Consider the following 27,740-nt stretch of genomic DNA (forward strand, 5'->3'; position numbering starts at 1 on the left):
TATGAATAATGAGGATAAGTAACAAACACATCGAACAAATCTATTTAAGAGGCTGCTAAAGTTCTAATGGAAACTGACTCATTCCTTACTCCAACCTGCAGTGAAGATATTTCAACATCTGCCTTTGAAATACAATTTCCTTCCTTCCCTTTTCAGAGCTCCTCAGTAGGATGTGAGATCTACAATCACAGGTGCCTTGCAGGTCTTCTCCCCTAATGTAATGGAGAGCTGACATATACGGTACCACAGATTCTCTTACTGTAATAATTAATGCAAATCTCTTCATTCAGTGGAACATATATTTAAGAATTTCAGGTTTGGTTCCTAAAAGAGTGTTACTGAGAACACTCAATTAGCCAAGGAATGGTTAAAATGGGCTTTGCTGTCCTCTAGTGGACAGTCAGATGCAACAAAAGCATTAAAAAAATCATCAGTTGGGCTTCCCTGGTGGCGCAGTGGTTGAGAGTCCGCCTGCTGATGCAGAGGACATGGGTTCGTGCCCCGGTCCGGGAAGATTCCACATGCCACAGAGCAGCTAGGCCCGTGAGCCATGGCCGCTGAGCCTGCGCGTCCGGAGCCTGTGCTCCACAACGGGAGAGGCCACAACAGTGAGAGGCCCGCGTACCACACACACAAAAAAAATCATCAGTATACAGTACTGCTTTTTACTTATTTCCTATAAATTATAAAATCTGAACACCCAGCACATGTGGCCTCATTAAAAGAAACAAACAAAAATCTGAAAGAGGGGCTTCCCTGGTGACGCAGGGGTTAAGAATCCGCCTACCAATGCAGGGGACATGGGTTCAAGCCCTGGTCCGGAAAGATCCCACACGCCTCAGAGCAACTAAGCCCGTGTGCCACAACTACTAAGCCTGCGCTCTAGAGCCCATGAGCCACAACTACTGAAGCCCGTGCGCCCAGAGCCCATGCTCCACAACAAGAGAAGCCACCGCAGTGAGAAGCCCGCGCACCACAATGAAGAGTAGGCCCCGCTCGCCGCAACTAGAGAAAGTCCGCGCTCAGCAACAAAGACCCAACACAGCCAAAAATAAATAAAATAAATTTATATATATATATATATATATATATATAAAAAACTGGAAGAGATCTTGAGAATAAGCTTATTTAGCCTCATTTTAAAAACAGATTTACTGATATAATTTATATACTGTCGATAACAAGTTCCCCCTGTAAAGTGTACAGTCAATGCCTTTTCATATATTTGCAGAGTTGTACAACTATCAACATAATCTTAATTTTAGAACACTTTCATCACCCAAAAAAGAAACCTTGTCATTCCCCATTCCCTACCCTAACCCACCACTTCCCCGGCCCTAGGCAACCACAATCTTCTTTTGCTTTATAGATTTACTTATTCTGACATTTCATATAACATGTGGCCTTTTGTGACTGGCTTCTTTTACTGAGCATAATGTTTTCTAGCTTCATCCACATCCCAGCATGTAACAGCAGTTCACTCCATTTTAACTGCTGAGTAATACGTCCATTTTGTTTATCCATTCATTAGTTGGCAGACATTTGGACTGTTTCTGCTTTTTGACTATGCTGAATAACAAACACTGCTATGAATGTCTGTGCACATGTGTGTAATGTTCATTTATTATTTTTCGTGAAAAGAAAGTTTGCCCAAGGTCTCACAGCAATTTAGGGCCAGGTCTCCCAATCCCCAATCCAACGCTCCTGGCATTATACATTAGATCCTGTTTTATCCACTGAGTTATCCATCTAGACCAGCCTCGTCTCCAGCTAGCCTCTAATTTCGAGGGCGAAAACAATAGGCACTCAGATTTTAAAGAACATCTTAAGTAGCCTCCCACTGCACAAAATTCCAGTCCAGAACATTAAAAACAAAACAAAAAACCCCCACCATATCGAAGACTTTTTAAAAACACAGGAACAGCAGCAAGATAAAGTTTTGACATACAACACGGTAGCATCAAGTAAATATTGTTTTGCAGTACTGCTGGGAAGCTGGACACACAAAGCTGATGAAAAAGTCAAATTCTTTAGCATATTTAAATGAAGTTGGGACCTAGTTAGAAGTGGTAGAAGTGCGTATAACAAAATCAAGGGGAAGCCACCTTATGTGCAAGTCACCATTAATCCCTTTACCTAACAGTAAAAAGGCAATATATCTTGGCAAGAATATAATGAGGCTTCAGACCATATTCTTCCATAAAAGAACGTTTAAAATGGAAAAACAGATAATCAGGGACAAATGCATCCAAAGCAAAAAGAGAGTCTAACAGAACCCAGGATTTGGCCAAATTATACGTCTTTCCCATTTAATGCAAGAAAATGAAAAAAAAATTAAATATTTGAAATAATTGACTATTACAAAAAGGGATTTGAGAGATAATCTACTTTTTCAAATAAGGAAACTGAAGCACAGATTAGGGACTGATATTAGCTCATGCAACAACCTAGTGCCAACTGAAAAAACCCTGGCCCATGCTAAGTGGAAACCTTCAAAGCAAAGGACAGTGGAAAATTTCAGAGCTGTGGCAAGGCTGACCTTCGGTGGGGAACTGCAGGGCATGATGCCATTTTAATGGAGAACATTGCTGAACTACTTAGTAGGCAGCCTAATTGATTTTCCAAGAAACTCTTCCATGTTTTCCATTTGTGTACTGTGTGTCTGGGCCTCAAGGTTAAATCTGCAAAGTGCTCATATTTTCCTCCCCAATCAATCTAAGAATCGTCTCATATGACAAGCTAAAAAGAGGTTACTTCGCTATGGGGTTAAATACTAAAAAAGAACTTAAATGAGAACTCTACAGCTACTAGTTCCCAATGAGAAGAAAAATGTTATTGAGTCAAGAAATGGCAAGGAAAGATCACATCAAGAAAAATACTAGGACTTCCCTCGCGATTCAGTGGTTAAGACTTCGCCTTCCAATGCAGGGAGCCTGGGTTCCATCCCTGGCTGGGGAGCTAAGATCCCACATATCTCCCCGGCCAAAAATCCAAATCATAAAACAGTAGCAATATTGTAACAAATTCAATAAAGACTTTACATGTGTGAAATCTCTGAGTCTATGCCATGAATTAATAGTTAAACGTTTACCTAACTGAATCTTAGTTCTCTACTCACCTCTGACCCAACATGTTCTTTCCTGTATCACATATCACTCTTGGCCTCAGGAAGAAACCCAGGGGGAACATGACAACTATGTACGACTACCAGAGGAGCTTTAGAGAGTAAACTCATTCTGTGTAAACTCAGAGGGCAAAACAAGGACCAGCTGTCAATGATGAGAAGGCAATTTCAGCTCAACCTAACAAACATTATGCCCACCCCCCTTCCACAACCTAATTAATTTCTACCTGTTCTTCAAAAATCCAGCTGATAGATTCTCTTCTCTGGGAAGTTCTAAGCTGCCCTGGTATCCCTCACAGGAGAGCCAAGCACTGCTCTTTCTCAACATACTTGTCACTCTACTCCAACCATCTCTCACATTCAGAGTTCCTTGAGAGCAAGGACTTCCGGCTTCTACTTATGATCAAAACCCCCAGACTTTTGCACAATGACTGGCACAGGCAAGCCTTTACCAGATGTTTGTGAAAGAAAGGAAAGGAGGGAGGGAGGGAGGGAAGTCAAAAACGAGGGAAAGTATTCCACTGGATAATGGCTGGGACAGCTCCCTTAATGTAGTATTTTCAAATTCTTTTCTTCACAAGTAATCTTAAGCAGAAATCTAATACACAAAACAGAAAAAAATGGAGCTGCTAATTATCCTAAAAAAGAAAAACCAGAGACAGCATAATGTTCATCAATAAGGAATTAGGATGTTAAAAAAACAAAACAAAACAAACAACAACCAAAAACACCCAAATAATACCAGGATGATCTATGCGGACTGACAGAGCGAGAGGACAGATGCCTAGGATATGCTGACGAGTGAAAAACTGCAGAATATTATGCAGAGGGTTCCATTCTGTAAAAATCCAACAAAACTATCTTTGTATGTACACAGAAACACATCAAACTATTAAAGAGTGATGTCCTTGGGGGGGGGCTGTGTGTGGCAAAACTAAAATGGGAATTGTCTCATATTGTATCTACCTCTCACATTTGATTTACTTACAATGAGCTACTTCTAAAATAAAAAACCCCAGAAAACTGGATTATACACATACAAAAAAATGAAGTTGGACCCTTACCTTATACTATATACAAAAATTAACTCAAAATGGATCAAAGATCTAAATGTAAAAGCTCAGACTATAAAACCTATAGAATAAAATACAGGAGGAAAGCTTCATGACATTGGATTTGACACCAACAGCAGAGGCAAAAAAAGAAAAAACAGGTAAGTTGAACTTCATCGAAGTTTAAAACTTTTTGCGTCAAAAGACACCATCAACAGAATGAAAAAGCAGGTAATTCCCTGGCAGTCCAGTTGTTAGGACTCCGCGTTTCCACTGCAGTGGGCAGGGGTTCAATCCTTGGTCAGGGTACTAAAATCCCACGTGCTGCTCGGCACGGCTAAAAAAAAAAAAAACTGAACAAGCAGCTCACGAAATGGGAGATTATATTTGCAAATCATGTATCTGATAAAGGATTAATATTCAGAACATATAAGGAACCCACACATCTCCCCACCCCACCCCCACAAAGAAATTTAAAAATAGCCAAATGACGCAGAAAGACATTTCCCCCAAAAGATAAGCAGCCAATAAGCACATGAAAAGATGCTCAACATCACCAATTACTAGGGAAATGTAAATCAAAACCACAAGGTAGGGCTTCCCTAGTGGCACAGTGGTTGAGAGTCCGCCTGCCAATGCAGGGGACATGGGTTCAATCCCTGGTCCAGGAAGATCTCATGTGCCGCGGGGCAACTAAGCCTGTGAGCCACAACTACTGAGCCTGTGCTCTAGAGCCCAAGAGCCACAACTACTGAGCCTGCATGCCATAACTACTGAAGCCTGCGTGCCTGGAGCCCGTGCTCTGCAACAAGAGAAGCCACCATAAGAAGCCCGCGCACCGCAACGAAGAGTAGCCCCCGCTCGCTGCAACTAGAGAAAACCCACGCGCAGCAACAAAGACCCAATGCAGCCAAAAATAAATAAATAAATAAATAAAATAAAAATTAAAAAAAAGGTGGAAGTGACCCAAGTGTCCACCGATGGACCAATAAACAAAATATGGCCTATACACACAATGGAATATTATTCAGTCTTAAAAAGGAAGGAAATTCTGGCATATGCTACAATGTAGATAACTTTGAGGAAGTTAAATAAACCAGTCACAAAAGGACAAATACAGTATGATTCCACTTTATATGAGGTACCTAGAGTAGTCAAATTCATAGACAAAGAAAGAAAATGATGGTTGCCAGGGATTGGGCAGGAGGGTGAAATGGGTAGTTTAGTGTTTAAAGGGCATAGTTTTGCTTTGGGAAGATAAAAAAATTCTGGAGATGGATGGTAGTAATAGTTACAGAACAACGTGAATGTACTTAATGACACAGAACCACACATGTAAAAGTGGCTAAGTTGTTCATTATGTATATTTTACAATTCTTAAAAGTTTAAAAACCACCACCTTTTAAAAAAAGGAATTAGCTCTGGTAAAGTGGGAGGGGGGACTCTAACACACTATCCAGCTTTACAGGCAGGGCTGTGCTCCACAGACCAGTTTGAAAACTACAACATTTGGAGAAAGCGATAAAGATCAAACACTGGCTAGAGAACAGTGCTTATGTAACTAAAAAGCATAGGGTTAGATAATTTTAAAACCAGATCACATACTTCTACGCAGTCATAAAACTACATCTTCATTAGCTAAATACCTTTGCTTCCTCTGCCATTTTTTTCTCTTCATCCACCTCTTCAGTCTTTGCTGAATCTTCACTTTGGAGTTTTCTTCTCTTTTGCTTGGGAGCCATGAAGCCTTGGAGAAATTTCTTTATGACACTGGCTTGAAGGGCAATCACACACTCGCCAAAATCCTTCAGTTTCTCTAGTGAGATCACCTACAGAAAAAGATTTAAAAACCAGACTGAGTAAAAGGCCAAGAGAAAGATGAAATAGACAATCCTCGATTAAATTCAAATCAACCTAGACCCAAATTGGTCACATAACATTAATTTAACTGGGTTCCTCAGTTCAATGGATGGCTTATGCATTTGAAAGTAGCCGACTACTTGGATTTCCCTGATGAAGGGATCCATGGGAGGCTGAAACTTGCTCTACTTAAAGGAAGTTACTGAACTCATTCATACACTCAGTGACTGAGTGCCTACTACGTGCAAATGACAGTCTCAAGGCAAAGAAAAACTGAGAAGGAAAGTAAAAATTTACCAACCTAACAGCTTACAACCTATAAGCCAGATAATACATTTTACATACTTGATCTCATCTAAGCCTCACATTTATTTTATGGATGAGGAAGCATAAACTAAATCACTTTGATCCAAATCATGTTCTTAAGAACTGAAACTACCTTCTCAGTCACACAACACATGCCAATTAAAAAAATACCATTTTAGGGGCTTCCCTGGCGGTGCAGTGGTTGAGAGTCCGCCTGCCGATGAAGGGGAAGCGGGTTTGTGCCCCGGTCTGGGAGGATCCCACATATCGCGGAGCAGCTGGGCCCGTGAGCCATGGCCGCTGAGCCTGCGCGTCCGGAGCCTGTGCTCCCCAACGGGAGAGGCCGCAACAGTGAGAGGCCCGCGTACCGCAAACAAAAACAAAAACAAAAAAACCCCCCACCATTTTATAACTACAAAGAGAAACAAAGAATGATGATAATCCAACGTTAGCAAGGTGTGGGCCCGGGTTTGGCACAAAGTAGGTTATTGATAGATATTTACTAAATAAACAAAAAAGTAACTGTAATGTTTGAAACAGGTGAAATTCTTTTGGTTGAGTAATTCCTAAAAAAAAATCTTTAAGAACAATAAGATGTTTAAACCTTTTTCCCAGGTAATGTACCAAGAATTCATAACCAGACTAATGAAAAAAAGTTACATATATAAGATGCATATATAATTTGTTAATTCTAATAGCAAAGAAATAGAAATACAAAAGTCTGGCAGTAAAAGATTTACGATATCAACTCCATGTGTTATTATGTACCCCAAAGTGACATTAAAGATTAAAAGAAATGGAAAGTATTTATAAATGAGGGAAAATTGGAGGGCAGTGGGAGGTTCAACTGCTCATAAAAATCACACAACTATTAACACAGTTATAATGCAAATGAACAATTTGAAAAGACAAATATTAATGTTTGGAGTTACGTGGACTTTATTATTTAAAATTAACAAAAAAATTTTTACAGTGATAACTCATGGACAGTGTTCTCCAATCTTTTCTCCAGCTTTGTTACCTAAAATCTAATGTGGAACACAGGGTCTCTTGAACTGTTTCAGCTATAATATTTAAGGGTCCTTAAGTACAAAAGTGCCTTCACTGAAATGTACCTGTTTAACAGCATGAGTGCTGCCGAACACAAGTATAACTAAGCTGATCAAGTATAGAGAATGAACAAAAGCAAGATACACAAATGTTTCATACCTTACAGCACAGGCATCACATGGGAATGGACAGGTACATGGGAATGGATAGGTTAAATAATGTTATATGACTAAGACTCCAGGACTAGTTTTCATTCAACTTAATAGAAAAGCTCTTTTTGAACAAAGGTTCTGAGCCAAATACTAGATTTTCCTGGATACCAGCAGAATATAACAAAGGAAAAGTATCATATGTACATAGAGAATTTAGGGTTCCACATGTGTCTTTCAAGACAAATGCAAATATGATTCCCAGGGTCATCTAGGAAAGTCAAGAACAATATCAGGGAACAATTCCAAATCGAGTTTCCATGAGTAACATTTCAAAGGGTGTTTTCCTTATATTCTTACCCGAGCTTCAAATTCTGATGTTTCTTCCACATAACCAAGTCCTCCCTTTTGTAACCTTGTTGCAACTTCAATGAGATCACTACGAAGGAAGTTTAAAAGCTCCTGGTTGCCATCACAGGATTTTAGACCCAAATTTGGCTTCCGGGCCAGATGAATAGAATGAATAATGTCCTGGTACCTAGAAAAGTTGAGGCAAAGGGGAAGAGGAATAAAGGAATTTTAAAAAATGGTCTATTCATTTCAATTACTTGAATGACATGTTTTATTTCTAGAAGACTTATTTAGATCCTTTTCATCTCTCGTTTAATAGTCTCATGTTTCTCATACCAAATTTCAAATTTCTCTTATCCTTGATTCATTTAAAAAACACACATTTTGTTCTGTATATGGTAATTCCAGTATCTGAAGTATGTTTCTTTACCTAGCTCTCATTCATGGTAACTGGTTTGTGTGGTTTTTTTGGGGTGCTTATTGTTTTTTTTTTTACCAAGAGTTTCTTGATATTTTATCTGTGGAAATTCTTTGAGGCCTGGTTTGAAGTTATGCTCCTCCAGGGAGAGTGTGCATCTGCTTATGTTAGTTGCCAGAAATTGCTACCAACCGGAGACAAACTTTAAATCGTCTGCCTGGATTCTTCACAACACAGAAGAAACATGAATTTGAGCTGAAAACCTACACAAGGACCTTCAGAGTTCACTTTCACACTGAAGATTAACCTTTTGAGGTCACAGTAATAAAGACTCTAGTAAGACTCTCTACCCTGGATTCGCCATAAGCTTCACTGTTGGCTTCTTACACCAAAAACTAATGTTCAAGGTCATCGAAGTTGAGTACTAAGTTCCCTTTTCATGCTTAATAATAAGGAGTTTTAATATTATTTTCCTCTGACTATACATTGTGTCTCACTGGTGTTCTTATAAAGGATTCTGCTTTCACTGCCTTCTACCACATAATTTCCCCTTTATTTTCTTCTTTGATCTAAGTGTTATCAAGACAGGACGATTCTGAATACAATTTTAATTCATTTATACATTAAGCAGTGGACCAAAACCAATGATGTACCCATTATCACTCTCAAAAGTGTCTCAAAATTGCAGAGTATGTACTGAACAGTATTTTCCTTCTCTCCTCAATTAAACCTAAATTCCAGCATGAAAGCATGCAGATATTAAAGGTGGCCTTAAGGCAAAACCTATCCCAGTTTTGATAGAAACAACTGCTAGAACAGGAGGGACACTAGCAAATCTAGACGGCACTGATATTGATGCTAATTTTGTAGGCAGGTTTTTTTGTGTGTGGTTTCTCTTGGAGATATAATTCACATAACATTAAACTCACCATTTTAAAGCCTATACGTTCAGTGGTTTTCACACTTTAGAAGCATCAAAACTACCTAATTCCAAAACATTTTCATCACTCCATAAAGAAATCCCATAAGGGTTAGCAGTCACTCTCAATTCTCCCCGTCCCTCATCCCCTGGCAACCACTAATCTATTTTCTGACTATAAATTTGCCTACTGTGGGGCTTCCCTGGTGGCACAGTGGTTGAGGGTCTGCCTGCCAATGTGGGGGACGCGGGTTCGTGCCCTGGTCTGGGAGGAGCCCACATGTCGCGGAGCGGCTGGGCCCGTGGGCCATGGCCGCTGGGCCTGCGTGTCCGGAGCCTGTGCTCCGCAACGGGAGACACCACAACAGTGAGAGGCCCGCCGTACGGCCAAAAAAAAAAAAAAAAAATTTGCCTATTGTGGATGTCTCATATAAATGAAATCACACAATATGTGGCCTTTCTATGTCTGGCTTCTTTGACTCAGCAAAATGTTTGCCCACTTTCTAGGATATTTCATTACTTTGTTCCTTTTTATGGCTGAATTTATGGATATACCACATTTTGTTTATCCATTCATCAGCTGATGAATATTTAGGTTGTTTTCATTTTTGGTGCTACTCTGGATACCGACAGAATACTTCTGAATACCAACCAATGTGGAACTGCACTTACAAGGCTGCCTAACTACAATCAGGCTCTCAGTCTGGTGTATGGCGTGTTAGTCAATGAATAATCCTGCTGTCTTGTATATACATCGTTTAAAAGCATACTTTTCCAAACAAGCATGAGGTGTCCAGAAAATATCAAACAATGGGACTTCCCTGGTGGTCCAGTGGGTAAGACTCCATGCTCCCAATGCAGGGGGTCCAGGTTCGATCCCTCGTCGGGGAACTAGATCCTACACGCATGCCACTTAGTTCTAAGAAGCCTGCATGACACAACTAAAGATCCTGCATACCACAACTAAACAAGCCACAGCGAAGATCCCACGTGCTGCAACTAAGACCCCGCGGAGCCAAAATAAATAAATATTTTAAAAGAAAATACCAAACAACAAGAACATAAAAGAGTTACAGACTTTTAAAATTTTTACTTAAGCTTTTATGGATAAACAACAACAACAAAAAAACCCCTAAGGTATGTATAATATCTAATGCTGAAGAGGAGATATGAGGAGCAAGATGAAAACCCTTACCTCTTCTCTAGTCTCTCTTTAAGCTGACTTTCTCTTATTCCCTGAGGGTGAAGGCAGTTTAGCAACTCATCCAGTTCCTTTTGACTATCACATAAAAACCTGTAGGGGCAAAAAAACAAAAACAAAAAACCAAAAAAAACCCCTGTTAACTCTGAAAAAAAAGGGAAGAATCAAACATTAAGAAAGGGATCTAGGATTGGTGGTGGGAGTTGGGAAAGCAGAATTCCAACCTTGCTCAGAAGTAGAACAATTTACTGTTTCCATGAGACCTAATGTTAACTTTATCTTAGGACACTGAAGCCAATGTTTCCTACTAAAACTTAATATGCGGGGACCTCCCTGGCGGTCCAGTGGTTAAGGCTCTGGGCTTCCACTTCAGGGGGCATGGGTTCGATCCCTGGTCGGGGAACTAAGATAAGATCCCACATACCGCTCAGAGCAGGCCCAAATAAATAAATAAGCAAACAAACAAACATATAAATAAATAAAAAGTAATATGAGACAAATTTTATAAAGTAAATAGGCACACTTGTCCATATCCCTTTCACAGAGTAAAGTTATATCAAAAAATAAAAGACAAAAGGTCATTAAACTAAAGGTGATCACAGCTAAAGCAGTTAATGCAATCACAAAAGTAGAAGGGACCCTCTCAAAACCTAGCTCCCTGCCTAAAAGCAGGATAGACACAAAGGAAGATTAATGGCTATATTTACAATTCCTTTTCTTTAATAAAGATGAAAATCCTAAATACTTCTATTGCCAAGCAGACTGAAAGGCATTTCCAATGCTATGTAAGATCTATCATATAATATACAAAGTTACATTACAAGGAAAAAATAAAATTCTAAACCTTAAAACAAACAGATATATTCTTATAAAAAAATCAAGTCTGCCTTTAAAGCAATGAGCTTACAGATCCAAGAAATCAAAATCACACAAAATGCTCTTAATAGATAATCACTAACTCACTGGGTTTCACTATATAAATTATTTTCTTAACATTGAAAAAGAAAAAGAAAGAGCAACCAGATGAATGCTCACATTACCATAGATTCTGTCCCTGTTTGGGTATAGTGGTCTCTACAGCAATTTCTGTAGCTGGTCCATGTTGTGTGTTCATGCTTACATTTTTGCCTAGGTTTGCTTTCTTACCTAAGAAAAATTTATACATTAGGCTGAATATAGTACATACTCAATTCCTAGTTTCAAACCTAAGCAGTACACAGTACAAATTCAACAACCAATAACACATATGCTGCCTCTTAAATATATCCACAGGTATAATAGATGCTAATTTCTCTTAAACATCTTACATACAAGCACATCATCTGAGACAGTTGCTCTCTATACAGCTGAACAGGCAAAGTTTAAGACTATTACAAGTTATTGCAATAGAATGGAGAGAGATGACTAAATGTCTCAGAGCAAATAAATCATCTGTTCCTTGTACGTGATGCTTAGCACAAAGGCATCTGTGGTGAAGTAGACACAACTGAAATATATAAACTACTACAAACTTACCCCTGGAGGCTTCAAATGTCAAATATGATTAGCTTTTTTGTAAACCATCTCCTGTATACTAATATATGACATTACTATAGATAGATCTTAAGCCTGTATTTGAGGCCTTACCTAATTCTACAATTGGTTCTCTCCCCTACTCCCCTTCTCTCCCCTTTAACCTGCAGCATCTTCCCTGCAATACTAACACATAACCTTGTTTAGTCTTTTCAGTCAGGTAATTCTGAAGAAACTCTGCCATGCTGGAACTAGAAAACATGAAGGAACAACATCCACCAGGATGCTCTAGAAGTGAAGAGATGTAGATGCCAGTCTTCTCCTGAGAGCTGTAACTGTGTGGACCTGATTTCTGAAAATAGCCATTAAGCTTCTGAGACATAAAATCACAGTCCTTCATCCCACTGGAATCTCTCTCAAGTCTGAAGATCCTAACTTCGTATTTACTGCCCTCACCTGGTTATTTACAAAGTCTACCAAAACTAGACTTTTCTACTAAGTACTACAATCTAACAAATAACATAATTCAACAAGAAAATGCCTTAAATTTGAAGTTTTGGGCTATATACTAATTTCCTTATTTAATGATTCTGTGAGTTTAAAAGTTTGGGTTATGAGTTTCTCTAAAATGAAAGAAAACTACTTTTTGAGAAGCAATTTTCATTAGGTTATATAAAGTACAGCTGGAAAGAAGCTTATGTATAATCTAACGCAATGGTTCGCAACAGAAAGCCATGCTGCCTCCTAGAGAACATTTGGCAATATCTGGTGACATCTGGTTGTCACTAATGGCATCCAGCGGGTAGAGGCCAGGGATGCTAAATAACTTACAACACATAGGACAACCCCCCACTACAAAGAATTATCTGGCCCAAAATGTCAACAAGAGTGAGGCTGAGAAAACTTGATCTAACCTAACCATCTGGTATTTTTAAATTAAAATTTTTTCTTGGGGGGGAAAAAAAGAAATATATACATATATACACACACACACACACACACACACACACTCACATACACACACGCACATCTATGTATAGGTCAAGAAAGAATATATACACACAAATATCTATATTTAGAAAAGTACACTTTTCTATTTTACAAACTGAACATACTCATGTAACCAGAACCCAAGTCAAGAAGAAGAACATTATCAGTGCCCCTTATGACCCTTCTCAGTCACTTATTTCTAGTTACATATTTGCTGTGTTTCTCCTCACTAGAATTTTAGTTAATTGACATTCAGAACCTTTTATGTCTTGTTTGCCATCTTGTATCACAGCACATGAAAAATTGGTTGGCAAATAAGAGATGCTCCATAAATATTAAATAAATGAATTTTTAAAGTGGAGGAAAAAAACACATAACCACTTTCTTGGCCCCTTACCTCAATTCCAGCCTTTGAAGTACCTACAAAGAGACTTCAAAGGAACAAAGTTTGAAAACTACTTGTATAAATCTAATACCCAAACATCCTAATATTCAAGTTCTTTATCTTTTCACGCTATGCCTGGAACAAAGCTGATAATCAAACGTTAAGTTTCCTTCCTTCTGCTATGCATGTCACATCTTCCCACCTCACTCAAATAAATCTACCTAAGAAGGCAATAGAGAAATTTAGAAAGTGAAAAAAGTGACAGAGGAAAGACAGTCTTAATATTGACCCTACTTGAGCAGGGTAAACTAACTAATAGATATACATACTACGGGGACAGTAATCCTCATCAGGAGAGTCTGCATGGTCTTTTCGGTGATGGCTGAATCGGTAGTCAATGCTGTCATGTACCCAGCCTTTCTCAATGAACAAACCTGGAACTTCATCTGAGAAGAGCCAGTATCTACAAATCACAACCACATATTAATGTGTTAGTGAAAGATCATGAGCACAGAATGACTTCATTTTTGAGGAAGATGATTACAGAATATCACTGAACATTCAGCAGATACAAATCCTAAAGTAAAGCACAGAATACTAAAATTTTGGGAATTTGAGATTCACTTAATATCTGTAATTTTTATAACTTCTAATATTTCACTACTTTAGGTTCCACACAATGTATGCATTTAAAATATCTTACCATTTTTAAAGACTTCTATTAGGATTACATTTCTCCTATCACCATAATTTAAGCTTCATATCTGTGGTATCTTTGAGGACAGGGTCATGTCTTTAACTTCATAACCCTAGCATTTGGCACAGTAAATATTCAAATAAATGTGTGATGAGCAATTCTGTTTCCAATATCCACGAACAGGGAAGCTTGTCTAGTCTTAGTACAAACTAGCAACAATATAGCAGCCCTAAAAGATGATAAAAATTAAGTTTAATAACTCACCTATTATGGTTTCTATCTGTACCAATTGGAGTCCTACGCATGACTAGTTTTGCTTTGGCAATTCCTTCCTGGAAAGCCTTCTCAGCAGCTGCTTTGTGCTTTCGTATTCGTTCTTCTTCAGCTTCACGTTCTAGTTTCACTGTTAAAGATAAAATGAATCAAGCTTTTTCCTAGTAAATTTTACTCTTACAAATTTAAATAAGATATGGAGTGAAACGTGCCTGGTATTAAGTAGAAATCTTAGTTTCCTTCTCCTAATTCTAAACTGTTATAAGAAATAATGTGTAAGGCAGCAATTTCTATCTGATCCTTCTATGTTCTTTGAATTTTGGTGATGTCTCAGCCATCAACTCAGTGCAAAATCTTTTCTCTCCAAAATTTAACTTATTAGTTTTATAATAAATTAATTTTAAATGTAAAGTTAAAATAGTCCTTAAACTGAAACATTTTCTGACAGGACCAGCCACGGGATCCTCAAAATGATCAGGATGAATAAAACCAAAATAGCTATTTCAAAATAAAACATATTTCAGTCCTGAGGAATTTAGAAAAAGGAGTGAGAAAGCAAGGGCACGGAAGCATCAGCAGATAATAGTAATTATTGCCTCTTTAATACTATTCTTTGAGTTATTCAGCAAGTTGCTACTGCTAATGATGAAAAAAAAGTTTTAATCTATTTCTGATCATTCATTTAATAAGTTTATTCTACCCAGATAGAAATTTCACTCAATAATGAAAGACACCCAGGAATCTTTAAGTTTTTCCACAACTGTCACAAATTTTGATACTGTAAGTAAAGGGCACTGCTATTTACAATGCCAGCAATTTTACTGCTGGTACTCTACTGATGACAACATCCACAATGTAGCGAGAATCTGGAAAATGCATCAGTCTAAAGATGTTACTTAAAAATTTAAGTCAAATTTCATCTATTTAAAACCAATATGGGGGAATTCCCTGACAGTTCAGTGGTTAGGACTCAGTGCTTTCACTGCTGTGGGCCCAGGTTCAATCCCTGGTCAAGTAACTACGATCTCGCAAGCTGCACAGTGCGGACAAAAACCAAAACAGAACGGTATGGTATTTGTTACTTTTAATAAATGGTTTTCTAGCCTGAATAGAGTTGTACGTTTGAAACAATGATTACAGTAGAAATCAGTACAAAGGTCAATGACAAAAAAGAGTAATGGCCAAAACACAATAAAGGAAAAGCTCCTTCTCTTGCAGGTACAAACAAACAAAAAACAATCTAGGGAAAGTCATCAAAAAAAAAAGGACCAAATTTAGTTCCAGAGGTTACAGCACTGAGCTAGACATCAAAAGACCTGAACTCTAATTCAAATACTATCCTTGGCAGAGTATTGATATTTATTACATATTTTGTAATTACATTACAGGGACTTCCCTGGTGGTCCAGTGGTTAAGAATTCACCTTCCAATGCAGGAGACGCGGGTTCAATCCCTGGTTGGGGAACTAAGATCCCACATGCCACAGGGCGACTAGGCCAGCGTGCCGCAACTACTGAGCCCATGCGCTCTAGAGCCCATGTGCCACAATTAGAGAGAAGCCCGAGTGCCACTACTAGAGAAGCCAGAGCGACACAATGAAGATCCCACGTACCACAACTAAGACCCGACGCAGCCAAATAAATAAATAAAATTTAAATATATATATAATTATATTATATATTTATAATATTCTGTTTCTTGTTTCTCTACATCAATAATCAACTTATTTCTGGCTTCTCAATTCTATTCAAGACACTGTGGTATTGGTGTAAAGACACACATAGCCAGAAGTAAGTTGATGTGTCTATAGTCAAATTAACTCAAAATGAATCAAAGACCTAAATGTAAGAGCTAAAACTCTTAAGACTTTTAGAAGAATACACAGGAGTAAATCTTCATGACCTTGGATTTGGCAGCAGATTCTTGGATTTGACACCAAAACCACAACCAACCAAAGAAAAAAATAATAATAAATTGGATGTCATCAAAATTTTTAAAATTTGTGCTTCAATGGACACCATCAAGAAAGTAAAAAGGGGCTTCCCTGGTGGTGCAGTTGTTGAGAGTCTGCCTGCCAATGTAGGGGACATGGGTTTGTGCCCCGGTCCGGGAAGGTCCCACATGCCGCGGAGCGGCTAGACCCATGAGCCATGGCCGCTGAGCCTGCGCGTCCGTAGCCTGTGCTCCACAACGGGAGAGGCCACAACAGTGAGAGGCCCGCATACCGCAAAAAGAAAGAAAAAGTAAAAAGACAACAAACACACAAAATGGGCGAAAATGTTTTTGGATCATGTACCTTAAGGGATTTGTATCTAGACTATTTAAAGACCCCTTGTAATTCAATAATAAAAAGAAAGGGGCTTCCCTGGTGGCGCAGTGGTTAAGAATCTGCCTGCCAATGCAGGGGACGCGGGCTCGTGCCCCAGTCCGGGAATATCCCACATGCTGCGGAGCGGCTGGGCCCGTGAGCCATGGCCGCTGGGCCTGCGCGTCCGGAGCCTGTGCTCCGCAACGGGAGAGGCCCCAACAGTGAGAGGCCCGTGTACCACAAAAACAAAACAAAACAAAACAAAAAAAGACAAATAACCCAATTTGAAAATGGGCAAAAGATCTGAATTAATATCCTCCAAAGAAGATATACAAAAGACAAATAGGCACAAGAGAAGATGACATCATTAGTCATCAAGGAAATGCATATCAAAACCACAATGAGATACCAATTCACAATCACTAGAATGGCTACAATCAGAATCATAGAATAACAAGCTTTGGCAAAGATGCAGACAAGTGGAGAAATTACAACCCTCATTTACTACTGGTAGGAATGTAAAATTGTGCAGCCACTTTGAAAAACAGTCTAGGACTTCCTCAGTTAAACATAGTTACCATATGATCCAGCAGATCCATCCCTAGGTATATATACACATGAGAAATGAAAACATATGTCCACACAAAAACTTGTACACCAATGCTTGTAGCAGCATTATTCATAATAGCCAAAAATGATTAAACCACACCAAACGTTCATCAACTGATAAATGGATAAAAACAAAATGTGACATATCCAAACAATGGAATAATATTCAGCCATAAAAAGGAATTAAGTACTGAGACATGCTACAGCCTGAACCTTGAAAACATGGTAAGTGAAAGAAGCCAGTCACAAAAGACTACATACTTATTATACAGCTCCACTGATACGATGTATCAGAATAGGCAAATACACAGATACAGCAGTGGACAGTGATTGCTTAGGGCTGGGGAGGATGGGTATAGCTAAAGGGCATGGGGTTTCTTTTTGAGGTGAGATGAAAATGTTCTAAAATTGACCATGATAAAGGGCATGGGGTTTCTTTTGGAGGTGAGATGAAAATGTTCTAAAATTGACCATGATAAAGGTTGCACATATCTGTGAATATATTAAAAAACAATGAACTGTACAATAAACGTGGATGAAGAGTATAGTATGTGAATTATTTCTTAATAAAGCTGTTTTTTAAAAAGTTCAGACTTAATGGTGCTATGAAAGCCCCAAATTTGTATTTCCTTACATCTTAATAAGGGAAAGATTAATATCTGAGTTGGCAACTGTGCTGAGGGCTTCAAATACCTTGTCATTCATCTGTTATGACAATCTTAAGCATATGAGGAAACTGCGGCGTGGATAAGCAACTTGCTCAAAGAACTATAGCTAAGTCGCAGGTACCCAAGTCAGTCCATTTCCAGGTCATATGTTATTTCCACTATGTCTCTTTGTGGATTTGGTCCTTTACTAAGCCAGAAAAGATGCCAACATCACACTAATCAAAGTCAAACTATCATTAACTGCAGAATGCCAGGCTGAACACTCCTGCTAGAATCTAACATACCTAGAAGGGTCCGGTTATTACACACAGAAATAACTAAATAGTTGTGACAAACGAAGACGCTACCATTACCTCAGTAATTTCCTTCCTTCTACTATCTTCTAAAGGGCTTCCCCTTTTCTCTCAACACAAGATTTTACCTTTCATTTCTCTCTCCTGAATTTCCCGCTCCTTCTTAGCCTGAATGGCAAGCAGCCGTCTGCTCTTCACGGCACTGATCATGTCTTCAGCTTCCATATCTACCTGGGGCTCAAACTTCACGACTTCTTTTTTCCTATCAGCTTTGCCTAACCCATTCTCCTCTTTTCCATTTTCTTTATTTCTGGCTTCCATTTCTTTCCGTTTCTGTTTCTCTGCTCTCTTCTTATCATTTTCTTCCTTCAATACAGCAAGCCGTTCCTTCCATAACTCTGCAGACATCTGCTGCCTGGTTTCCATGTGGTCCTGCACTGAGTATGTCATGAGAATCCGGTGGCAGAGTGCTGTCAAGATCTGCAGTTTCTCCTCTGATGTTAGCTCAAAAAATTCAGAGGTCTCCAGCTTTTCTAGGAACTCATCTTGTACCTCATTGTCTTCAAATGGTGCTGAATCTTTGTTGTCATCTGTGTCTGAGCCCTCACTTTCTTCCTGAATGTCAGATTTGCGCAAGCAGAGCCGAACCAGCTCTGAAACAGAATGCAGAGTCAGAGGGATTTCTGACAGCTTCATTCCCAATTCACCATAGTCTTCTGCTATTTCATCTTGTAACAAGGTCTGTAAGAGGATGACCAACACTCTATTCAGGTATAAAAAGCCACCCTTTTCTGCACTCAAGGCTTCCATAAGGGACACAGCAGTAATAGGATACTGAGCATCTGGTAAGAGTAACCCAGAATAACAGCTCAAGAACTCCACCACCATGGCCACATCCCCAAAGAGTGTATTGGGCAGCCCTTCAGGGGTATCCACCAATTTAAATGTTGGAAGGTTTTTGCCAGTTAACTCTTGGTCCTCGTACCGCTTTTGTTTCTCTAGTTTCTCGAGCATTTCTTTCTCTCTCCGTTCCTTGGCTTTCTCCTTCAACTTTTCTTTCAGCTCCTCTCGTTTCTTTTTCAAATATTCTTTGCGCTGCTCTTCAGACATAGAAGCCCATCTCTTTTTGTGCTCTAGAAGCTCAAAGCGTTTTTGAACAATACTTCGCAATTCTTCTGGGAGACGAGCTCTATCTTCACTGGAGAGGAGACGAGCTGTTTTGGAGATAACACAGGACAGGGCACTCTTCTTGTCCTCCCTGTCTTTGTTTTCTTTGTAGTAGGCGATAAGGTGGAGGGCAGCAGGAGGCAGATGTTTATGAGGTTTACTAGAGGACCTAGGTGTGCCCCCAGAATTCCTCGGGGCTCGTGTCACCTTCTGAGTGCCTTTGGCCATGTCCAACAAAGTCATCTGCTTCATTTTGGTTTTAGGAGTCTTCAAGCCCTTTTTGGGAGATTTGGAATTCCCTGTGGATTTCTGTCCATTCAGGATGCCTTTGCTTCTGCCCTTTGCTTTCAAAGGTTTGTCACTATGCTTCCCTGATTTCTTGCCAGGTGGGCCTTTCTTAGGAATGTGAAAGTTAGCATGTAGCTTGTTGGGCGACATCATCTTCATCACTTCCTCCAGATGCTCTTCTGGAGATTTGGAATTCTTTGAGTTCTTCACTTTGAGTGGTGAGCCATTCAAGGATTTCTTCAAGTGTACATGACACCATAACTTAGGATTTAGTGGTGAACTGAGAGAAGAGTTGTCTGTCTTGGATTTCTTTGAGGGCTTCCTGTCTGGAGATCCAGTATTCTTCCTCTTAGTAGAGGGGTTGAGAGTCATGTACTAGAATTTAAGAACAGGAGCAAAAATAGTTTTAAAAACTAATTTAAAGAAGCAATATTTAAGCATCCTAAAGGCCCTCTTCCCCATCTATTCAGGTAAAGCTACATATTCATTTCTCTTCATAGACACTCTGTCCCTGAAAAAAACAAAGCCATGAATGTTAGCTAATGTTTTAGCCATATCAACACAAAATTCTCTTGATACTCAGACTTAAAAATCTATACTCCGGGACTTCCCTGGCGGTCCAGTGGTTACAACTCCATGCTTCCACTGCAGGGGGCATGGGTTCAATCCCTAGTCGGGGAACTAAGATCCAGCATGTCGTGCGACGTGGCCAAAAAAAAATCTATACTCCAATATTAGGCATTTTTTGCTATATAACTAGTTTTCTTCTTATATATAGATTAGCAGTTCTTAAATACCTTAATGAAATCTATGAACTCTTTCCCCAGAAACATATAAAAATCATGCATACAATTTCAGAGTCCATGGGTCCCAGACTAAGGATACTCGATCCAGATAATGTCAACATCTGAGGAATTTTAAAATTATTGCTCTTGAGACAGGATTGTATTTTTATCCTTTAAACCTTTGGTACAACTAGGGGTATTCTATGTTTAGAATGGTAGGAAGTACACCATTTAAGTATTTTTGTTTAAATTCAGAAGCATATTTTCTTATTAAGAGTATCAGTAAGTATACTAACGACAACAAAACACTGCTCACAAATAAGGAGCCCTCCTGATCCTGGCTCCTTAACCTCCTCTCTGTCCTCGCCCCACACCTCAAGAACTCTTTCCCACGGATACATTATTAACTACAAGCCCCATAGGACTTCCCTGGTGGCGCAGTGGTTAAGAATCCGCCTGCCAATGCAGGGGACATGGGTGCGAGCCCTGGTCCGGGAAGATCCCACATGCCGCAAAGCAACTAAGCCTGTGCGTCACAACTACTGAGCCTGGGCTCTAGAGCCTGCGAGCCACAACTACTGAGCCCATGCGCCACAATTACTGAAACCCGCACACCTAGAGCCCGCGTTCCACAACAAGAGAAGCCACTGCAATAAGAAGCCTGCACACTGCAATGAAGAGTAGCCCCCGTTCGGCGCAACTAGAGAAAGCCTGTGCGCAGCAATGAAGACCCAACAGAGCCAAAAATAAACAAACAAATAATAAATAAATTTATTTTACAAAAACCTACAAGCCCCATAAGTTCTCAAACTCACACAATTCTCTCTTGATCATCCCCTCACATCTTTCAAATCCACTCCCTTTAGTACCCCAACTCTGCAATCCTTCAATCCCAGCAGGACCCTTAAATCAGTTAATTCTATCACGTTTTCACCAATCTCACTTCTTTGTCCTTCTTAACTCAGGTTAAGTTCCACAAACAGTCATTCCAATCAACCTTGCATAAACCTACAGTTCCCTTGTCTCTCTTGCTCTATTATATCAAGTTGCTCCTAGCCTGCACTTGTTAAGCTTAAACATGACTAGAATAAAAGACACAATGACAGTGTGTGGACTTATTTTAAATTCATAATCAGGTACCTCAGATGGATCCTGAATGCCACTCAGTAATCACAATATATTCCCTTAGTCCATTTACCTTCTCACTCTCCTGGATATACATCTTTTCCTATCTCCTAAAATCTCCACCTTATCCCCATTATACAGAATTAGTTAATAGGTTAGAACCCAGTCAACCTGCCATTGTTTCTGTTTAAATGTGCATTAAAACAAAACCAAAAACACTGTTGATTTTGATGCTTTAAAATATAATTACAAAGAAAAAAAGCCTGGCAGTTAAAACACATACTACATGAAATAATAGCCAAGCAATGAAAAAGTATAGCCAATTCAAAAAAAAATTTTTTTTGTTTCAAGTGATTAGGAGAAAGACTAGATAACCCCTAGAATACTTGACTTCTATTACCAAAAGCAGCTAAGCACATAAAAGGCACTCAGAGACTGCTGAGTTTAAGTTTCTGAGTGGAAAGGACTAACTTGCAAAGAAGCAGTCTGGAGGCAGTGGATAAGACAGGCTAGTGTGAGATGAGACTACAGGCCAGGAAACAGCTGAAGACTATCGAATATGAAATTAGGACCCCTTTAAAAAGGCAACAGAGAAACAGCTATGGTGAAATAAATCTCAGAGGTGCTACAGAAGAACACCTATGCTCCTGTTGAAGTAAACAAAACAGGTACAATAAAATTTAATAAGTTGTACTACAATGCCAAATAAGATTTAAACATTAAGGATATAATCATCAGAGAAACAAACTCATAGAACCTAAGCAGCACAAGAGGTAGAAATATGGTCTGCAATGAATGAGTGGCTATACTTAACAAATCCTTCTTCTGGCTAAGTTCTCTAACTTTAAAGGCCAATCTGCCTTTTAAGAACTACAGGCAATTGCAGGTTACTGTTCCTCCAGCTGGTTGTTTTTGTTCCCTGACCAAAACGGGATGTTTTGTTCCTCAATTATCATCCTCAGTATGGGCTGACAAAGAGGTTTCATAGTTTATAGAACATAAACATTACCTGTGACTCAGGGGACACTTTCCCCAGAGGCAAGAATTTCTCAGTTCTAGTTCCCCAGAACTATATTTTAAAATGTTAAAAAGAATAAGCAAAGATAACTTATGTATGATTCCATTCTTCTTGTTGGCAGTAATATTACAAAAACTCCAGAGAGGACAGTATTTCAGAGACCACCTTACAAATCACGAATAAGACCCAAAACTACCCTGGCAGGAATTAAAGACAAATATGTGCCTTCCAAAAGTTAATCATCCACTTCAGCTAGCCTTGGAAAATCTTCAGAGTACATAATGGACTGATACTTTTTCTAGTGAGCAGCATAAGAGATTATCTCTAGTCATTCTAAAATAAAATTTATCACTAAAAAGGAGCTTAGTGTGAGACTATGTTTCATTTTTACCATTTTAAATAAATATCTAATAGGGTCTATTATAAGGTCTATTATAATTGGGCCACTTCTTAATTTCCTGATTACATTTCTTTCTATTTAAAAAGTCACTCAAATTTAGCATAAATTTCTTCTACTTAGAAGCACTCTATTATGCAGAAATAATGCAAGAAAGAGCTGGGATGGCTTAGCCATGAGATGGTCCAGCAGCCCATTTTTATCTATAAGGTGTGTTTTTTTGCCAAGCCACACCACATTAATTTTTTTTCTTAAAAATGAAAGAAATTAACTCACCCAACCCCCTCCCAAAAGGCCGGCTCCCCGCGTGAGCAGTCCTTCAGTAACTGGATCATCTCAGCATAGGGCATGCTGGGCAGTCACAGCCAATGGGAGCCGGCATGGCTGGACTCAGGGGGAATCTGAAAAAGTATAAAACCACTTATGTGCTAAGGGTCTCCCCTGTCCCCCATTCAGCATAAGTAATCTACCAGAGTAGTGCATAGAGAAGGAGAAAAGAATGGGCATCTGGATTAGCAGTATTATAGTTTTCTGGAAAAGGCCCTTCTTAACTGCTAAACAGGAAAAAATATTTATGTATGTATTAGCAACACGAGAGGCTATAAGAAAAATAGTGTATACAGTTCCATACTTGTTCCCTGTCACCTGGAACGAACCACCACCACAAATAAGGAAATCTAATAAGACAAAAATGAAGAAACTTAATATTTACAGCAGCTCATTCAGATGCTAAACTTAACTTACTAGTAAGCAGTCAGAACCCTAAACTAGAAAACTTTGGCAATATATTCTGATTCTATTCCACTCTTCTCATTCACCCCAGGAACGATGTTAGGAGTTTTAAGGCAACATTCATATAGTGTGCTTGTCTCAATCTCTAGATGCCTTTATCAGCAAATCTGTGAAATGTGTTACTATACAATACTTTTAAGTGCTTTGAAATTAATGTAATTTATTTTTAAAAGTACTACTGCTCTATGGCACTTCCCTGATGGTCCAGTGGTAAAGAATCCACCTTACAGTGCAGGAAATGTGAGTTTGATCAGGGAACTAAGATCCCACATGCCATGGGGCAACTAAGCTCGTGTGCCTCAACTACTGAACTTGCATGCCTCAAACAGAGCCCACACACTCTGGAACCCATGCACCACAACTAGAGAAGAGAAAAAACCTGCACGCCACGACTAGAGAGAAGCCCACACACAACGAAGAGCCCGTGCCGCAACAGAAGATCCCATATGCCTCAACAAAGATGCTGCGTGCTGCAACTAAGACCTGACGCAGCCAAAAAAAAATAAATAAATAAATAATTTTTGGGGAAAAAGTACTGTTGCTCTAGTGTCTAATTCATAAACAAACTTCAAGCACCAAAATTTATTCAAAGAAAAATCTTAAGACTATAAACACTTACTTGAAACATCAGTTATTAAGGAGAGATAAGAAACATCTTTTAAAATGTATAATAATTAGTATCATTAGTAATGAGACAAAATTACACCATGTGCCTTCTGAAATGATTCACTGAGAAGAATACAACATCAGTTCTGTGGTATTACTAAGCATGAGGAAATAAACTTAAATTGAGGAGCATTATACTAAATAATTGGTTTGTATTCTTAAAATTATCAAGGTTTTTAAAAGACAAAGGAAAACTGAGGGACTAATCCAGATTAGAGAAGACTACAGAGACATAACAAGTAAATGTAATACATGATACTACCCTGGATCCTATTAGGGCCAAAACAAAATATGTTTGGCTAAAAGGATGTTAATGGGACAACTGGCAAAATTTGAGTAAAAACTGTAAAACACTTCTTTCCACACCGACAGTGCTCTCGCATACATGGTAACCACTCCTAAAACCTGCTGGACTTTCTGTAATTAGCGTTGCAAACCTGCCCACAAAGTGATACAGTACAAGAAGCGCAAGGATTCTCTGTATTCTCCAAGGAAAGGAATGTTATGACAGGAAGGAGAGTGGCTATGGTGGACAGACTAAGCTGGTTTTCCAGAAAAAGGCTAAATAAAACCACAAAGAAGATTTTGCTGAGGCTTGAATGCATTGAGCCCAACTGCAGATCTAAGAGAATGCTGGCTATTAAGAGAAGCAAGCATTTTGAGCCGGGAGGACGTAAGAAGAGAAAGAGCCAAGTGATCCAGTCCTAAGCTTCATATTTTGTTTTATTATGAAGATAATAAAATCTTGAGATTACGTTTACTTTAAAAAAAACTACAGATCAGATAACAGTATCGTTTTCATGTTAATTTCTTGATTTTGATCACTGTACTATAGTTATTATAGAAAATATCCTTGTCTTTTAGGAAACACATATTCAAGTATTTTGTAAAAGGGCATCCTGTCTTATAACCTACTACCATCAGCTCAGAAAAAAATAATGTGTATAAAGAGAAAAAAAATAATAGGGACTCCCCTGGTGGTCCAGTGGTTAAGAATCCGCCTTCCAATGCAGGTGACGTGGGATCGATCCCTGGTCGGGGAACTAAGATCCCACATGCCGTGGGGCAACTAAGCCTGGGCCACAATTAGAGAGCCTGCGTGCCACAACTACTGAGCCCACACACTGCAACTAGAGAAACCTGTGCACTGCAACTACTGAGCCCGTGCTCTGGAGCTCACACACCACAACTAGAGAGAAGCCTGCACACCACAACAAAGAGCCCACACACCTCAACGAAAGATCCTGCATGCCGCAACAAAGATCCCCCAACTAAGACCCAATGCAGCCAAATAAATTAATTAATTAATTTTAAAAAAATCATCTGCTCGATAGCTCCTACTCCAGAACTTGGAGGGTAGTAAATAATAAATTGAAATGACCAAAAAGTCAAATCAAAACAAATTTTAAAAAAAACAGAGAGAATAATAAAACAAATGTGGTAAATGTTAAAATTTGAGGAATCTACTTGAAGAGTACAGAGAAATTCTTTATAGTATTTGTCACCTTTTCTATATGAAATTATTTCAAAATAAAATGTTTTTAAAATGTATTCAGAATCATATTAAATCAATCCAAATTATTTTAGGACTCCAAATGTCTTAAAAAGTGTTATTTTTCTTGTTACGTCTCTAACCAAATGCTTCCTTACTAGGATATACCACTCCAAAATAAGAGTTCAAAACATGGATAGGGAATTCCCTAGTGGTCCAGTGGTTAGGACTCTAAGCTTCCACTGCTGGTGGCACAGGTTCGATCCCTGATTCGGGAACTAAGATCCTGCATGCCACGTGGCACAGCTATTAAAAAAAAAAGGCAAAACATTATGGACAGACTAACAAAACACTAGAGCTGCCATGTATTAGAATACGGAAATGAGCTAAGATGGCTGATATCATGTTAGATGACAATTATTTTATCATCCAACTGCCTTGTAAATTATTCCTCCAAGTCATTAGGCCTACAAAATATTCACCCCTAAACTCAACGGTCAGTTGCATTTTTCTCCTCAATGAACAGAATGGAACTTCTTAAAGAAATGAATTCACTAGCCATGTACATATTATACCTATGCTAAACATCACAGGATATAAAATGAGTAAGATAGCTTTTAATCTCAAGTAATTTATATTCTAAGGTTCTACAAGACCACAAGCACACCCCCATCATCACACTAGGCCCTACTCAGATAACACTCCAAAATTCTACATTTCTAAATAATTTTCCTCTTTCCCACCTAAGCTCTCCTAGTTGGTCCTTTCCTAAAACTATTACTCACAACTTGCTTCCTCTCTCCAGACCTCATCTCTCTCTACAGTAGTTGTATTCAGCAGCCTAGCAGAACATTAAATTCTACAAAAACCAAAGAAAAAAATTTTAACCTATTGCTTTTGGTTCCCATTTCAATGTACCTGCTGCCAAAGTAAGCTCAAACCCACTGCCTCTGGGACAGGCAGATCACATGTGATCAACTCTGATGTTCGATGCATTATTTTACTTTATTTACTTACCTTTTTTAAGATTTTTTTTTTTTGATGTGGACCAGTTTTAGAGTCTTTATTGAATTTGTCACAATATTGCTTCTGCTATATGTTTTGGTTTTTTGGCTCTGAGGCATGTGGGATCTTAGCTCCCTGACTAGGGATTGAACCTGCACCCCCTGCACTGGAAGGCAAAGTCTTAACCAGTGGACCGCCAGGGAAGTCCCCACTGCATTATTTTAAATTTCCTTTAGATCAGGAAAGAATCCAAAGCACTCTTTTATGGTCTACTTATCCGTACCCTTACTATATTCTGTCCTGGCTGAGATGCCAAAAGTTCTTTGAGAAAACCAATTTTATAAAAAGGAAAAACATACATAAACTCAAAAGATAAAATCAGTGAAATGTCAAATAGTATTGAGGAATAAGAAATTATTGTTTAAGGTATGCAAAATGCATTAAAAGACAAGTGTATGCTCTGAATTTATAGACTGGTATCTTACATGACTCAATTTCTCTAAGTAGAATCACTGCCTTCTTACAGCAGTCTAGTGTAAACAAGCTTGTACTTCTAGTCTCTATCAGAATTACAGCCAAAATGCATTAAATTAATATTTTAAGCCCTCATTAGAAAATTTCAGAGTAGCCAATTTCTTCAGAAATTGCTTTTCAAGATATAATAAATTCTTAAAACAAAAAAGATATAAATTCCTGGAATTCTAAGTCTCTGGTTCCTACAGAAAGTGTGGATCAGCTTTTTTGTTCTAATAAAACCCAAAGACCTTTTTACCCATAAATTATACTCAGTCTTTCTTTCATGTTACTCACATATTTGAATCACTGAACTAAAATACATAA

At 38.7% G+C, this 27,740-nt stretch overlaps 1 protein-coding gene across 1 annotated transcript in view; it reads right to left on the reverse strand.

Annotated features, from left to right (window-relative positions):
• The window catches only part of BAZ1B (bromodomain adjacent to zinc finger domain 1B), a 65,724-nt gene that overhangs the window by 11,025 nt on the left and 26,959 nt on the right, over nt 1-27,740 (reverse strand). The window contains exons 7-13 of the mRNA XM_065892420.1: nt 18,294-19,995; nt 14,279-14,417; nt 13,647-13,780; nt 11,471-11,576; nt 10,425-10,523; nt 7,902-8,079; nt 5,823-6,005 (exon numbers count right to left, since the gene is read on the reverse strand). Coding sequence (XP_065748492.1) covers nt 5,823-6,005; nt 7,902-8,079; nt 10,425-10,523; nt 11,471-11,576; nt 13,647-13,780; nt 14,279-14,417; nt 18,294-19,995 — 2,541 coding nt within the window. The remainder of the gene's footprint in view (nt 1-5,822; nt 6,006-7,901; nt 8,080-10,424; nt 10,524-11,470; nt 11,577-13,646; nt 13,781-14,278; nt 14,418-18,293; nt 19,996-27,740) is intronic.

This window comes from Phocoena phocoena, chromosome 15, assembly GCF_963924675.1.
Source record: "Phocoena phocoena chromosome 15, mPhoPho1.1, whole genome shotgun sequence".
Lineage (NCBI taxonomy): Eukaryota > Metazoa > Chordata > Mammalia > Artiodactyla > Phocoenidae > Phocoena > Phocoena phocoena.